Raw genomic sequence first — 17,278 nt, 5'->3', positions numbered from 1 at the left:
GGATTTGCACTGCAAAACAATGTTTTTATATAGCATTTGACCCACATCCTAACAATAACTTCGAAAATTAAGTAAGAAAACAAGGTTTATTTGCAACTTTTATGATTTATTATGATGTCTAAACTAGATGATTTGCCACAGGGTATTTATTGACTTGCACATGGCCAGTGGCATTATGGGAAGAAATGGAGAATGGAAATCATGCACTGCAGACATAATAATAAATCATAAAAATAAAAAAGAGGCTAAATGCCCCCAAAAACAAAGGAAAAAAAGAAGGAAAAAAAAGCATTTTTGTAACGTGCACAAGTCGATACCCCACAGAATTATGGGAAAAATGCTACGTTTTTAGCATTTAGCCTACAAACATTTTCAAACATCCTTACAGATACATGCAAATGTACTTGTAGGCTAAATGCTAAAAATGTAGCATTTTTTTCCCATAATGCCACTGGGTTTGCACATGCCCAAATTTTCTTTTTTTATAGCATTTGTCCAACATTCTAACAATACGTTTTAAAATTAATTAAGTAAGAAAACATTGTTTATTTGAAACTTTTATGATTTACTATTATGTCTAAAGTAGATGATTTTCATTCTGCCTTTTTTCCCCATAATGGCTTGCACATGGCCAGTGGCATTATGGGAAAAAAACGCTGAACGGAAATCATGCTATGCATACATAATGATATATATATATATATATAAAACCATTTTTGTAACGTGCGCAAGTCAATGCCCCACAGAATTATGGTAAAAATGCTAAGTTTTTAGCATTTAGCCTACAAGTATGTTCAAACGCATTTGCCAGTCTTCTTTACTTTGTATTGGCAATTCCACGCTTCCGCATATTTGTATCTAATCTGTGAGAACTGTTTATTTTGAAAAACCTATTTAGCTACATATCTTTTTATTTAACATTAATGTGCAATACATTTTGAACATGCTACTGTATTTTAATGGTGGTCATGGCGGTGGCATGTGGAGAGCCAAGGATTTATTTGGGGGGAGCAAAATATGTGAGAACCACTTTCCTAGACCTTGGCACAATACACAAAAAAAACCCGGATTATTACAACATTTTATGAATACAGCTCCGGTACAGGATAGGATTTTTATGCAGGTGTACCTAATATTGTGGCCAGTGAGTTTATATCCAGTCTATTGTATGCCTGTGCGCACATTGTATTCACATGCTATTCAGTGCCTCTCTGCATGTGGCGATGATCTATTCCTAGATCTGTCAAGGAAATAGGAGGGGCAAAGGCGGGATGCTGATGAGGGCAGACGTGCGTGTGTGTGCGCGTGTGTGTGTGTGTGTGCGTGATTGTTGCTGGTAGAAGGGGGCACTGGAATCCACACCAGACCATCTATTATAATGACAGGAAGCAGGAAGTACAACCCCTCCAGTCACATGGCTGCCAGCTGTCTTAGCAACTCGAGGGAGGAAGATAGAGATGATAGAGAGGGACTGTGTGTGTGTTTAAGAGAACATCTGGGAACCAGAACAGAGCCGTACTGGTCTACGGGGTTCTGACCTTGCCCTTAGGAGACCTTTCTTTGCAGATGACTACAAAGTGAATGTAGGTGGAGGAAAGATGGAGAGAAAAAAAGTGACGTTGCCACCTGTCTGTGTTTCTGGCTGTCTGGATGTGTGTTTGTTTTAGTTCAGATTTTGTTGATTGCAATACTGACTCGTAACACAAACAAGGCTTTTAGCTTGTTGCTGCCAGTCGGAAGTTGAGGCTCGAGTAGCGGATAAGCTACAAGCTATGCTCATTTTGGTATTGCTAGATCTCTATACTGCTAGACAGAACGGTGAATCTTACTTGCAAGATCTGGGCTGCTTTGTATCAACTGGTAGTCATGAGGCTGAGTGACCAAAGATCACATGCGGGGTTCCACAAGGCTCCATTCTTGGACCACTACTATTCTACATTCTGGCTGCGCCTTGCTCAGATTCAACTTCTGACCTCTGTAAGACTAGCCTGACTGTGATCTCGATTAAATGTTATTAGGGCCAAATTTCCCCTGATGATCTTAATGACATTAAAGAAAATCGTCAATATTGACATTGTGTGGAGCTTATCATAATCACTTTAAGCGCTGATGGTTGAGTCAAGATTCTCAAGGTTTCATCTCCTCATGAACTTTTGACCTCTTCCACGAGTGGTTTGCCAGTTTGCGTTTGGGTCTGCATGCTGAGTTGAAGTTGCGTGTTCTCAATATTCACATTAAGGCTCGCGTGTGTAAAGTTTGTGCATACACTTTCTCTGGAATTAAATAATGAGACTTCTCACTTCCGAGACCAATTGGATTCGCTATAATCATGGTGAGTAGCCGTCTATGTGTGCTCTTTTTCTCAATAGCTGCTCAGCCACCGCTCTGTCCCGAGTGTCCATTGTGTCGGTCAATAGGATTAGGCCTGCAGTCACGGCTAGCTCCAGTTATTTACTGTTTTCTTAATGGATTTGAATGGGCATGATTGTCGTAAGGAAGGGTGCTTGCCTTGGGACATGGCGGAAAAAGAAAGTAGGGACTAACACGGTGTGTGATAGTAAACTTAATATTCTGAGGTCAAACAAAGTGTGAGTGAATGGTGGTCTGTCCGTGCTGAAGTGGTTGCGATAAGAGGCTCATTTGAAATCGTTTGTGATACATCTATTTGTGTATTTTCATACAAAACAAGGGTTAAAGCTTTCTTCTCACCCTCAAGATTGTTAAGACGCAAACTTGAATGACACGTAGTGTTGGGATCTCTTTCAAGGTAAAAATACGCAAGATTTCGATACCTGGTACTGGCAGCGTTACGTACAAGAGTGTCTAGAAAAGTGCTATATGAATCCGATGCATTATTATTATTATTATTAAAATGACAGTATATGTCCACAGAGGGAAAAGTAACCATAGATGACACGGTTCCGCTTATATTAGAGCTAGTATATATGTTTTATTTTTTTTGAGGGGGGTTAATATTCTGAGAATTTTTTTTTGCAAATTTGCCACTTTATAATGTTGCAAATGTACAACTTTTTTTCGCAAAAATTTGCATATATATATATATATATATATATATATATATATATATATATATATATATATATATATATATATATATATATATATTTATTTATATGTGGCCCTAATACGCCGTTTAGTTCCATGCCAAATAAAAAAAATAAAAATAAATACAAATAAAAAAATCTGAAAATGCAAACTTTTGATTTGAATGAAACTTAGTGTACTTGTTGAAATTGATGGCACAGCACTAAAATCTCAATTTTTCCGTTATTCAGGGCAGGGGTTTGGGAGCTACAGCCCGCCGAAATTTGACTGGTTGGACCTTCATTTCGAAGATTGGTGCCTATTTTAGTAACATGACCTTTAGATTTGTAATTTGACCTTGAAATTGACCTTGTGGATCACATAGCCTTAATTTTTTTCTATTTTAATGTTCTCTGAAACAATATTGAATAAATATTCAAATTTCAATGAATAGTTAATGAATATCTAAGGATATGGATACTACACGCCCCTTTTTGCGGAAAATACAAAAATAAAAAGATTTAAAAAAAAATTAAAACCTGCATCAACTGACCTATTTTGGTTAAGCCCACTGAGTGCTTTGGCATAGAATGCTCCACAGGTTCCCAAAATACAAAGGCACTATTGTTCTGTTCCAGCAGGTAGTTGGCACTTTCTCAATGTCCCACCTCAAGCAAAGTGCAGAAAATTAAACAAGTGCGGTCACATGTCCAAGATCCAATTGTGATTCCTGTGTTCACCTGCCACATTTCAAGCCATGCTTTCGTGCCTGGATACAATTAAACGACTATTAGTTCAGAATGAAGCATTGTATAATGCGTCATGAACAATTACACCAATTCTGTATTTTTTTTTAGATTTTTTTCTCTCTCAGTAGCATATCTTAAATTGAAACAAAACATTTGGCACGCTTTTGCATGCATTTTGACACATGTGCGGAGGCCGAGAGTTGACGTCACGAAAACCCCAATGTGGCCAACTTTTCAATATAACAAAGACTTGCTTCTCCCCTCAAAGCATCTTTTTTGGGGCCAGCCAGTCCCCCACTTGGCCGTGACCACACTTAATGCCGCTACTTCAAATCAAGCGATCCCAGTCTGCAGATAACTATCTGAGCGGGCACTTATACTTGGGATGTTGGCAGGAGATGGAAAGGTCAAGGAAATGGAAGGCATGCAGTTGCGCACGTATCCATGTGCGCAGGTCAGCGCGGGGAAACATTGGCGAAATACAATTCAGCATGAATGGAAGCCATATTGTAGCCAGGATAGATATGAAATATTAGTCCTCTGTTGGTTCTACTTTATAGAACAAAACTACAAAATTGACAGCGGTGCAGCTTGGAGTCACTTTCCAGCCCGAGGACCAGCGGACTTTCAAGACACCGGCGGAAACCCCGAGTTATGATTCCATCTGTAATTGTTTGCAGTGAACCGCAGGCAGGCCATCAGCAAAACAGCTCTCTGTGTGTTCTAATGCGATATTGCAAGTTTGGAAAAACCCTTCGTCGGGGTTAAAAGTTCACAGAAAAAGTTCTGCAGACGTTTTTTTTTTTTTTTTTAATCTGTCTGTATGACTCGCTCTTATCGTGATTTCTGGACCATTAGTTTTCACGGTCTATACAGTTTCAGTACAGTTGGTCAGCAATTCACTGCTTAAGTACATTCAGATCAAGAAGAGGTTTTGGTCTGGAGGGGAAAAAAGACTTTACAATATCTAACCTGTAAGGACACATTCAACACAATCACCATGAAAGGAATTGAGTTCCATCAAGGGAACAGTAACAAGCAAGCACACCGACCACCCACATCCTGGTCTCTAGTGCTGTAATCCTGTAATCTGATCAATCCAACAAGCTAAATGGAAAAATGTATGAAGTGATCCTAAACATTGGGCTGATTACACTGTTTTCCTACCTATAGAGACCCGTAATGTGAAAGACACCAATTTGCAGTGAAACTTCTCATTTGTAGTTTGGAACAATTTTTGTCCATGAAGTGAACTGCAAGTCAAATTTTAACATTCCTAACTGTTTAAATTTAAAATAAGTTAGCTGTTATTCTTAAGACATAAAAACAAAAATATATTAAGTCAAATAGAGTGTTACTGTCTCTAGTGGTGTGCAAAAGAATCAACCTACAGTCTTAAAAATGTTCACATTTAATCTTTAAAAGGGAAGTCAACCCCAAATTTTTCTTTACAATAATATATTCTAGTCTAAACATGGTTTTCTGATTAATATTTTACGTATATGGAATATAAATTAAGCAAATAAATCAACCTGTTTGTATCCATGGCAGGGGGCGGCCATTTTGCCACTTGTTGTTGACTGAAAATATCTCGGCTAAAACTCCGTGATTGGTCGTTACCTGAACCCTGAGCAGCAGTGATGTCATTTTCAGTCGACAGCAAGTGGCAAAATGGCCGCCCCCTGAGATGGATAAAAACGGGTGGATTTTCTGCTTGTCCGCAGTATTAATCAAAATACATATACAACATATTATAGTAAAGAAAAATCGTGGGTTGACTTCCTCTGAGGGAATTTTTTTTTATTTAGGTACAATTTTTATTTCACTTTTGCAGTAAATCTTCAATAAGTTTAATTTGAATTATTATTTAAATACATCTCTCCCTAGAGTATATTTAAGTGTATAATTAATTTTTAAACCCGTGCATAATGTTAGTAAAAAAAAAAAAAATTGTACACCTAAACATCAGTCTTGTTTTTAATGTTATATCAATATTGGTCATGATCGTGGTCGCTACTATCTTTGAGAGCACTTGGTGCTTGCGTTAGTTTTGCCATTTATTTATTTGAAGTATTTTTATTTTTAGGTGGCACTTGGTGAAAAAACTGCTCTATAAACTGAAAAACAAGGCAACAAACTTAAATATAAATTTCAGTTGGCTTTTCCGCATTTCACATTAAAGAAATAAGAGTTTACAAGTAAAAATAACTCAGCAAATTGTTGTGGAGCAAACAACTAGCCTGCTTTGTTGCCAAAACTTACATTTTTGTTTTAGCCCCCCTCCCAAAACACAAGTTGTGTTATTTTTTTTGTTTTGTTTTTTTACAGTGTATACTGTACGTTGCACCCGCACCGACCGATGTATAACATAACAGGTCAGTGCAAGTTCCTTGTCAATCACAATGATTTTAACTTGCATAGATTTTTGGAGATTACTGTTGTCAAAGCAAGATAAACAACCCAGGAACCCACGGGGTCATAGGTCAAATCGGTCGGTACGTGTTCTCTGTCAGCACCCTGCTCGACTCCATTTACAACCGATTTTCTTCTTCCCAATATGTTTTGATTTGAAATGATATCCTGGGACTACACACTATTACTATGTTGACTGTTGGCAACGAATGGATTTCTTCTTTTTTTTTTTTTTTGTCCAAGAACGTGATCAGCGAGGAGAGTCCGCCTTGTGCCAAACATTCACAAGGTCGCCGCGCTTGAAACGCAGCGCGCCGATTTATCCGGCGTGTCCAGTGAACTGACGATGCGTTCAAATCAAAGTGAATGTAACACACGCCCCGTCAATATAAAACAGACGTGTGGGCTTTGTGGCCACTTTTCAAGGTTCTGCAAAGAGGAGTGCGGTTTCATGACTTTTGTATGGTTAGGTAGTTACTGTATATGTTTGAGTATCTGGGTGTACGCAGCCACATATGGAAGCAGTTCTCTCCTACATTGTTGTTGTTCCAGCCAGGCGGCTACAACAGGCCGCATGCGTGTATGTGCGTGTGTGTACTTGTGTTTTCTGAAGGCAAAATTCACATGGAGGGTAACCACAGCGAGTGTACCCAGAGGAAGCGGAACAAAATGTACTCTGTCGTTTGACTACAAATTCGCTGGACTGAAAGCACATGTACGGATTGTCGCTTGCTCCAAAAATGAGCACGGTCCAAACATTGCACCATGTAAGGTGCTCTCTTCATCTTTGTCACTCCGAAATAATATTTGCCATCTGATCAGATGAGATATGGAGGGATAAGGTTCCATGTTCTTTTTTCTATTTGTGTGTAAACAACAGTGGGCCCAGGACGTATGCCTGGGTGGTCCCCTCTCCTGAGGCCTGTAGCTTATGGCCATTTTCACGTTTACTAAACCTTTGTTTAACCGGTTCAAGGTTTTATTTTTACACTTTTTTTTTTGCAGAGGAAATGATCCTAAAGTTAGGTGAACGAATGTAAAAAATAAAATAAAATAAAATAAATAACAGCTTAACTGCCAACAAACACAATCTTTCTGTGGTTCCTCGGAAAAATCATTAGAAATTTAATATGCGTTGAAATGAACTGCTCTGGCTGCAAGCGATCCAGGCCTTAATTCCCAAATCATCATCATGGTTTATGGCCTGCCACTTGAGCCCGAAAAATGTGATGACTGTGCTGCTTCACTGAGCGGATTGACTTGAACATGACGTTCTACAACTCTCCAGTAGGGGGCACTCTTGGCATATAAAGCATGCTTGAGACGGTTGCAAACTCAAGCGTCAACGGTTTTTGCAATCTGATTACATTGAACCACCTATTTAGCATTTAAAAAGTGGTTTTGATCTAAAAAAAAAATTCAAACGTAAATAAAAAATGTTACTACTGTTTATGTGTGATGAATATTGTACATAAAACGTACATAAGTCCTCGCAAAGTTGTGCTGTTTAATACCCCCACCATAAGACACATTAATTTAAACAGCTGTATTTGAGTGACACATAACACCGGCCGTGGCATCGACTCTGTGCCACGGCCGTGATTTTATGTAAGGCATTTCTGTTGCTCTGCGTCTCTCCCCCATTTGACAGTTTGGAAAGTTTGAAGTCATGGGTTTTAATCAGGGCCTTTTGCGGCTGGGCTCAGAGCATGCCGCGGTGTGGTATGATGGCTCAGTTTAAAGATGTGGGCCCGGGGCCAAGCCTGGGTGCCACTGACGGGGAGACGCAGTGGGGCAGAGAGAGAAAGGGGAAAAAGATAGGAAAGGGAATCGGCAGCGTCACCCGCAGACCACCAAAGGGCTGAATAGACGGCTTTAATGGAATCGGATTATGTGCGGGCATGCACGTGCGCGCCGCTCGCCATTGTTGTAATCAGTGTGAAGAAAAGCGGTAGGCGAGATGGACTAACTAAATCATCCTGTGGGTTTTGGTCTCAGTAAGATTTGCATCGGGTCTGGCTGCTTTACTTTGGCAACACTGAATTGATGTACTACACTAAACTAAGCGCTATTCTCTGTTAAAGGAGAAGTCACACAAAATATATATTTTTTGACAATAATATGTTCTATGCAGCCATACTAGTGTAAATACAGTATTCTGGTTAATGTTGTGTTAGTGGAATATGAGCTATGAAGCACAATCCAGCCGTTTTTACCCATCTCAGGGGGCGGCCATTTTGCCACTTGCTGTCGAGTGAAAATTACATCACAGTTGCTCAGGTGACAACCAATCACAGCTCAGCTTCAGAAAACAGGTCAGCTGCGATTGGTCGTTGCCTGAGCAACTGTGATGTCATCTTCACTCGACAGCAAGTGGCAAAATGGCCGCCTCCTGATATTGGTTATAAAAGCTGCTGGATTTTGCTTCTTAACTCATATTCCACAAATGTAATATTAATCAATGAATCAATAGCAATTAAGTGATAGGATTAAAAAATAGGGCATTATAAATATACTTTGTAGTGTTTTTTAAGGCGTTACAATGAACTGTGGGAAAATCTATATATCTATACACTAAAGTGCAGAGGATGGCGTGCATGTGTGCGTCTCTTCAACAATAAGACTTGATCTCATTGAGGTTTTTGTGTCTGTGTGTGCGTGTGTGTCGTGCCACGGCCACATTAGAGGAGCCTTTCAAGTCGCCGTGGCTGCCTCCTACTCCTCGGCGCAGTGCTTGTGTTGTGGTCTGCTGAGCAGCCAACCTCCCAGGACCCCTGCGAACTGTTTATGTGTGCGTGCCTTTATGAATGCCATTTATGATCTTCTCCCCCAAAATCCCCCAAAATCCATCTGCCCTTTTTCCGCCACCACCTCCCCTCACACAGTAACGTTTGAGATGTGTAGAGATGATGAGGTCTGGTCCAATTGTTGCCTCTGTAGTTCACTAGCACTCTTTGAACGTTCATAAAACTGATGGAACGGCGAGTGAGGGTGGTGGTATGCATGGTGAGCAGACAGCAAAGATAGAGTGAGGTCTTGGTCCAGATAAACATGGACTCGTGAATTTGTCCATCAATTAATGCATAAGTAGAGGTCACAGTTGTGGATGTCAAAGAGTTTTTGAAGCTGATCTATATAGTACAACCTTTGCCGTCAAAAGAGACATTTTAGGCCAAATAAATGACAACAAAAAAAATCTGTCTGGAGCCGTAAAACATTTGGACTTTGTGATGAGTGAAAAAGTGTGTTTGTGCACAAGAGCTGATTAGAGCTGCATCATAACAGAAAAATATGCAGCATCCAATACTTTGAGATTCATTTTCTTCTGCCTTTCATCTTCTGTTTTGGGATTTTTTTGTTGTTGCTGTAATTTTCGTTTTTCATACATTTGTAGACTTTTCTGCCTTTCTGTCAAATTTCTGATATTTTGGGCAATTTTATGGACATATGTCTGCCTCTCTTCCTTTATTGGATTGGACATTTGGTGACATTTTTCTGCCTCTTTGCTATAAATTTTGGGCAATTTTGTGGACATTTTATAATTTTTTTTTAGATGTCTTCTTTTGTTTTTGGACATTTTATGGTTACTTTCTGAACATTTTCTTTCCTGCCTTTTCTTAAATCCATTTTCTGACTTTTTGGGGGCAATTGTGTGGACATTTTATGGTAGTTTTTGTGATTTCTTTTGTTTTTGGACATTTCAAAGTTACCTTTTAAACATTTTCTTTTCTGCTTAAAAAAATTCTGACTTTTTTTGGGCAATTTTGTCTACATTTTACAGTAATTTTCGGGATTTCTTCTTTTATTTTTCACATTTTATAGCTACTTTTCACATTTTCTTCTGCCTTTTTAATTAAATTCTCTGACATTTTTGGGCAATTTTATGGACATTTTATGGTAATTTTCTGCTTTTCCTCATCCTTTTTTGACATTTTATGGTCACCTTTTGGACATTTTTAGATAATTAATTAAAAAAAGAATTTTTTCAACTATCTTTCGTATCTCTTTCTGAGTCTGAGAATTTCTGAATATTGAATTATTCTTTTTTTTTATCCAACTCATTTTCATTTCAGGATTTTTTAAAAATCCTTAAACATGAAAAATATGTAAAAAATATTAAATTAATTTCTAGTATTTTTTTTTAGTTAAAATAAATAAATAAATCATTTCTAATATTTTGTTGTTGTTAAAAAAATAAAAAAATTAGAGGGAGCCACAGGAGAGGAACTAAAGAGCCACATGTGCCCCAGAGCCCCAGCTTGCAGAACCCTAATATAGTACATCTCTGTCATGTGTAAATGTGGCTCAAGGGGTTGCCTTTCCCTTTACTTTGATCATTTATCACCAATGAGAACCTATTTTTCCGTGTCACTGGTCCCACTTCAGCACACATGAATGTATGTTTCCACCCAAAAGAAATAGCTCTGATATTTTTGGTGCCGGATTGCGAAAGAGGAACTTGATGTATGGCAAATGGCAGCAACATCAACAATTCTTTCATGGGAGAACTGGACTGTCAAGCCATCAGTGAGGTAACCCGTCGGCCATGAATCACGCCGCCTTGCACCAGAGGCCTGTGGTCCTGAGCTCTGACAGTTTGATCGCCCCTCAATGTGGTCGCTAGCTCACTCTCTTCTCGCTCCTCCCATCTTCCTCACCACACATTCCAAACCACTGGTCTGGACATGACAGGATCAAGAAAATAGGACAGACATAACAGAAGAAGAAGGAGAGGATACCACTAAAAGGACTATGCATACATTACTTTCCACAGTTGGTGCTCTATTTCCCTGAACTTGTGAAGTTTGCAGATTAGTCACTGACCAATGCAAACGAGGACGCTGGCACTAGAGAGCACATTTATAAAATATTAGTCATCCACTATGCGGACACTGAATGGAAATGATATATCAAGTACAGTGGAACCTTTTTTTTTTAATGAACAGTTCAGGTTTCATAGAAAAATGATCTCTATTTTACGTACTATTTTTGACATACAAACAGCATTGGCATGGACGAGCGGATGTATTTGCGTAAACATCATTGACAACGTGCTTGAAAGCCGTTGCACATGAAGGCGGAAGTTCCAACTCCAAATCCAAATAGCAGGTTGTGAATGCCGGAGTGTATGGTATTTATTCAAATGTAGCACGAGCTTGACTTTTCAATCTGTTTGGTTTTTTAAACGGATCTTTATTTTTATTTTTATGACGATGACAATGACAAGTGACATTCCACTTTATTTATTTATTTATTTTAGGGGTGCCAAAACTAGTGCATTAATTCTGAGTTAATTTAAAGTTAGAAAAGTACGTTGCTTTAACGTAATTAGTTTTTAATTAATGACCGACCCCTTACTTGTAAAGCCTGTACTGGGGGAAGTCCGGTCGCAACGCAGCAGACACGTCCATGTCAAAATTGAGCAGTAATAAATTTCACTAATGCATGTATTTGTGGAGAATGGGGTCAAATTGTATTTTACAATTTTAAAAATTAATCTCACAAGTTAAAGATTAACTGAGATGTCACCAATGCCTTACAAAGGCTATTATGCCATCTAGTGGCAGAATTATGAGCTCAAGACAAATCAATATCACACTCATTTTTTTTACAGTACAGTGCATCTTTTTAATTTTAACAAAATTTTATGAATTGTGAAATTACTGTATCAACAACTAAAAGATGCAGCCATAACATAAGTATGAAATGTAGATTTTTTTTTTTATTGTTATAAAATGTGCGATTAATCAATAATTAATGAAGTCATGCGATTAAAATGTTAATCACCTGATACCCCTAATTTATATATTTATCCATGTATTTATTTACAGAAAAAGTTTTCCTGAATTTGAATTTGAAAAAAAACCCAGTTATAATGCTGGCTTTCACTTATTTATATATTGCATTATATTTATTTTTAACCACACAATGGTTAAAAAAAAGTAAATGTAACTAAATGTGGGGGCTGAACCGGATTAATTACATTTCTATTCATTCCAATGGTAAATCTTACTTCGATTTACGAATGCTTCAAATAAAAAATGGGCTCACAGAAAATGAAATTCATAAATAGAGTTGCATGTTTTCTGAGGTGAATTTCAACACGAAATATGAACCGATTCATTTCATCATGCACAAAATACCGATGAGGAATGCGATTTACTGCCTTGAATAGCAGTGCCAGGCAGGTCATCATCAGCTTCGGCATGTCCAAGTGCGAAACGCACGGTTTATCTGCAGCGGGAGCAAGCTTTAAGCGAGTGGTTTAACATCGCCCCGGGCCGTACTCCAGCTGAGTAAAACACACCCTGACATTGTGCGTGCGTGTGTGCGCAGACGGAGGGAGGATCTCACGTCTGAGAGTGCGATGCAGTCACTTCCTTCCACTGGACTAAGCGCCTGTTGTCAGTTTGACCCGACGCCAGTTAACCCCTCACCACCCCTGGCACTGTGGGCAAGGGCCCCGGGTGCGCGTATGTGCGTTGAGGTGTGTGTGTGTGTGTGTGTGTTGGCAGACCGCAGGTGTCTGGTCACAGTTTTCAGAGCGATCTCCGCAGAGGCCCCCCCCAAATCTCAGCATCGGTTTCAGAGGGAGGCCGCCCGAGAAAAGAAAAAAGAGGAGGAGAAGTTGGCAAGGGTTAGCAATACACAGCCCGAGGGGAGTCTGGGGGAGGAGCTGGGGGGTCGGGGGGGTTTCGGGGGGTCAGTAGCTGACAAGCAGGTGTCTGTGTTGACAGTAACCTTTCATGCTTGAACTCCCACCTCCTTCCAAACACACACGCCGCACACACTGGAAAGAAAAGCCGGAGAGTCAAGTGTAATTGCTCAGCCTGATTGGACGGAATGTAAAGGGAATCCCCTTTTACACATACATGCCATTGGCAGGGGTCAAAGGTGACAGAAAGACGGGAAGAGGGAGTGCACACAGCCATTTCTATTTCCTGCTCTGTGTGCGTTTTAAACGTATATGTGGGCATGAATTAACACACGGTTTTGTTTTACGCATACTGCAAACTATATATGCATATGTGTTTTCTAAAATAAACAAATAAACAAAAACCAGGCTCATTCACATCTGTTTGTGAATGGCCCGTTTGGACTTAATTTTTCCCAAAGTCAGGTGTACTTGTACGTGTCTGGCAATGATTATTTTGGTACGAAGGAGGTGCACAGTGGGAGGTCAGAGAAAATTGGAACAGCTGTTGATTAACACAAGTGCTCTCTCTCTCTTGCTTTTTTTTTAAACTCTCTCTCAGCAGAAGAGGAAGAGGAGGATGAAGAGCTGATGGAAACGAAGCCAGGCCCTGAGTTGGAGCCGCAGGATGAAGATGACAAGGAAAATAAAGAAGGTAGAAAATGGCTGAATACTCGGTTTCGGTTACATGCCCAAGATTGAATTATTGCAATATTTAAAATACATATTGTCGCTGCTATTTGAAAAACACCTGTGTCCATTTTTATGGACCAAACAAAATGTATATAATTGGCTATTTAAAAAAAATTAATAAAACAAAGGTACAAATGTATAAATTCAAGTTTCCTTGTAGAAACAGTGCATTGGATTTCCGTGCTATCCAACTTATAAAGTTGTTACTGTTGTAACATTTAAAGGGATACTTGACTCATTTTCAGCGATAAAAAGTTAACATTTTGTCCAGAATTAATTTGATAACTTCATTATTTTTCATGTACAATTAATACCTTTAAAACGACTGAAGATGACATCACCTGTGCTGAGGAAGTAGGTAACGACCAATCACGGCTCACCTGTTTTCTGGGGTTGGTCAGCAAACTGAGCCATGATTGGTCGTTACCTACTTCCTCAGCACAGGTGATGTCATCTTCAGTCGACCGCAAGTGGAACAAATCGTTTTTTAAACATTTTACTGCTGAAAATTGCTCAGAGTCACGTAGCCCTTTAAATAAACAATGCCTCATTGCCACATGCCTCAAAACAACTCAAAATTTGTATTTTTTATTTTTTAAATGATTATGCCAATTTTGTAATTGCAGAGTGTGATAATTGAAATCGTAATTGAATTTCGATTAGGCGCACAGCCCGCGCGGCTCGCTGACGACACTCTTCGTTCCCGGGACTTCTCCATATGGAGCCGACCGAGCTGTGACCAAACACGGCCCTCTTGTGTGCCGGCGTATCAGATTAAAGAGTGCGGCTTAGGTTATGCACGGGGTTAAGACTCGTCCACCATATCGGCTCTCCGGCATGTCGAGGTCAGCAATGATGAAAAACCTTCCGCGTGACCCCTGGACCGTACTTCAAAGCAAAAAACAAACAGGAGTGTGTGTATGTTACGAGAGGGTCCGCGGGGAAGGGAATAGACGAGGGATGCAAGCAAAAGCAACACATAAAGGGCTTGATGAGAGATGCTCATATTCAAACGCGCACATGCATAATCATCAGCGTGACTGAAGCACACACACGCGCGCGCGCAGCCGCAAACACACAGTCGTCCGTCTCCTCTCCATCGCGGCCTGTTGCAAGGCCTGGTCTTTGATGTGTTCCACTCAATTCCGTCTTTTCTGGACAAGTCGTGATGGAGGGGGATCAAAGTCAAGAGGCAGGGTAAAGGTCCGCATTTGTGTCAGCGCACGCCATGTCGCAAAATGGCGTGGCGTGTACTCGGGGACAGTGACTTCAATAAGCGGACCTCATGTTGTGCAAGGATTACTTTCAAAGGGAGGCGGTTTTGTTTGTGTCTTGTTTGTGAAGTTTTTCCACTGTAGTATTTTATGAAACATTCATTAGGACTGTTTGTAGTTTATTGGAACCTGCATGTTGTTCTGGTTCTGAGCACATAATGTAGTTGATGTTGACAGTACTCCATGTTGTACTTTTCACTTGTCATATTGTCTAATGCACCCTTTCCCAAGCTTAAATCACTTGTAATGTTTTATCATGTGACTTTATGTGCTGAGTTATTTTTTCCAATTTCATACCGTGCCCCCCGCCCCCCATATGAGCCTTGTTTTTCCCCCTCCCTAAACCTTCCTATTTTTTTTTCTATTTAACCCCATAAAGCCAAATGTATCATATTAAATACAAGACACTTTGAGCCCTCTATTTCAGGAGTATATTTTTTTCCCCATTAAAACCCTGATGCATATGATCTGAAAGGTGCGTTGCACGTATAATCCATTAGAGGGCAGTATCACCCAGCTGATGGCTCCCAGCGACCATGCAAGAAACACCGACACTTATTTATAGTTGGAAATGTTATTTTAGATTTTTTGAAATACTAATATGTTTGATATGTCTGCTTATTATGATTATTCTTGACAGTTACAAATGTACGAATTTAAAGTATTGTGACCGGATGTATCAAATATGACACAAATCAAAAGTCATTTATTTTCAATTATTATTAAAAAAAAAATCCAAAAAACAATATTAAATATATATAAAATATCATTTTATAGGGGTAAAAAAAACTCGGGGCCTGACCCGCCAGGCTTCCTGCTCTGCTAGTCATTATAAGTTGATGGCATCAATAGAAGAGCAATTATTTGGTGTACATAAATAATAATATTTGGTAATTAAGTGATAGTGAACATTTTCCCCATGAGTCATTATTACTAAGAAAGCTTAAAAATGTGCTAATTGTTCAGAATAAAATTGTACTTAATATCCTAATTTTGTAAAAAAAATTAATATATATATCTAGTTGATCAATATGAATAATAATGGTCGTAAATTTGTTCCTACCAGCCGGCTCTTTCCCTGTGCTGCGGGAGCTGACGGAGGAGGAGCGGCAGCAAATACTCCACTCGTCCGAGTTTCAGAATTTCTTCGATTGCAGTATCCGGGTGATGGAGAGAGCTCTGGCGGAAAGCGGCGACATCTTCTTCGACTACAGTGGTCGAGCCCTGGAGGACAAGGACGGGTGAGCTTGGAATAGTATTGATGAGTTCGTATTTGCATATGTAGACCAAGGTGTCCAATCGGGACTTTGTCTCATTGAATCTCATGTTGTGTGTTCCTAGAGATCTGGCTGGAGGCTCAAGTTTGTCCTTCAGTAGACTTTTCTATGATGATCATTGGTCAAAACATCGCGTTGTCACCTGTCTTGACTGGTCGCCTCAGGTCAGCCCTTCAGCCTTGTTATTACATAAATATATATTTTTTTAAAAATCAGCTAAATCTTCTGATTTATTTTTTATGTTTTTAAGTATCCCGAGTTGCTTGTTGCCTCCTATAACAACAATGAAGACGCCCCCCACGACCCAGACGGCGTTGCCCTGGTATGGAATATCAAATTCAAAAAGGCCACACCGGAGTACATCTTTCACTGTCAGGTAACGATTGTAGCCCAAAATAGACGAATAAATCAGACCTCATTATATTAGCAAAGGATAAAATACAAAGGGATGTTTTATACTACTTTTCTTTTCAGACCAGTATGAGTACTCAACTCATGAGTAGTCACCGATACCGAAACCAAATACCGACACCATAAGTCCTTTTGAACAGAAAATAGCCCTATATATCCAAAATTATATTTTCTATTCTTCTATTTCCTATTTCATGATCATAAAATGGCCTCAAGTGGTCAGTCACGAGTACCGATACCTTGAAATAAAGTCAGCCGATAGTGATACCCACTATCGGTACTCGCCCAACCTTAAAAATATATCGCTGCCGTCGGGCCGGAGCATCGTAAGTTACAATATGGCAAATGTAATATTTTATCAAAAATCTATACTTTTGGTCAGTCCACACGAGTGGGTGTGATTTTTGCTAATTAGTGACCAATCAAAAGTTTTCTTTGATTATGAAAAAATAAAAACAAAATGAAAATGAAATGGGAAAAAAAACGTCGTTTTTGGAGTCTCCTGAAAAGTTCTTTTTTATTTGTTTTCGATTTTAGCTCATTGCCAGCAATATATTACTCATTCACTGCCATTGACGGTTATAGACGTCTAATTCTATAATTTTTTTCCACTTTTGTTAACAAGAGTATAAAAACCTAGAATTTTTTTTATTGTACATTTAGAACAGATATAAAATTTGTGATTAAGAGTTAACTCTTAAAGTCATGCAATTAATTATGATT

The 17,278-nt window shown here is 39.2% G+C and overlaps 1 protein-coding gene across 4 annotated transcripts in view; it reads left to right on the top strand.

The window, feature by feature from the left end:
* dync1i1a (dynein cytoplasmic 1 intermediate chain 1a) overlaps positions 1-17,278 on the top strand; it is a 39,482-nt gene that overhangs the window by 4,111 nt on the left and 18,093 nt on the right. For all 4 annotated transcript variants that reach the window (XM_086062904.1, XM_086062905.1, XM_086062902.1 and 1 more), the window contains 4 exons: positions 13,466-13,555; positions 15,934-16,108; positions 16,209-16,308; positions 16,395-16,520. In XM_086062904.1, the coding sequence (XP_085919030.1) occupies positions 13,466-13,555; positions 15,934-16,108; positions 16,209-16,308; positions 16,395-16,520 (491 nt within the window). The remainder of the gene's footprint in view (positions 1-13,465; positions 13,556-15,933; positions 16,109-16,208; positions 16,309-16,394; positions 16,521-17,278) is intronic.

This window comes from Leptonotus elevatus, chromosome 19 (genome assembly GCF_054856555.1).
Source record: "Leptonotus elevatus isolate MCC_2025b chromosome 19, RoL_Lele_1.0, whole genome shotgun sequence".
NCBI classification, from domain to species: domain Eukaryota; kingdom Metazoa; phylum Chordata; class Actinopteri; order Syngnathiformes; family Syngnathidae; genus Leptonotus; species Leptonotus elevatus.
Note: the sequence above shows the minus strand (reverse complement) of the source record. Positions and strands in the feature narration are given on the sequence as shown.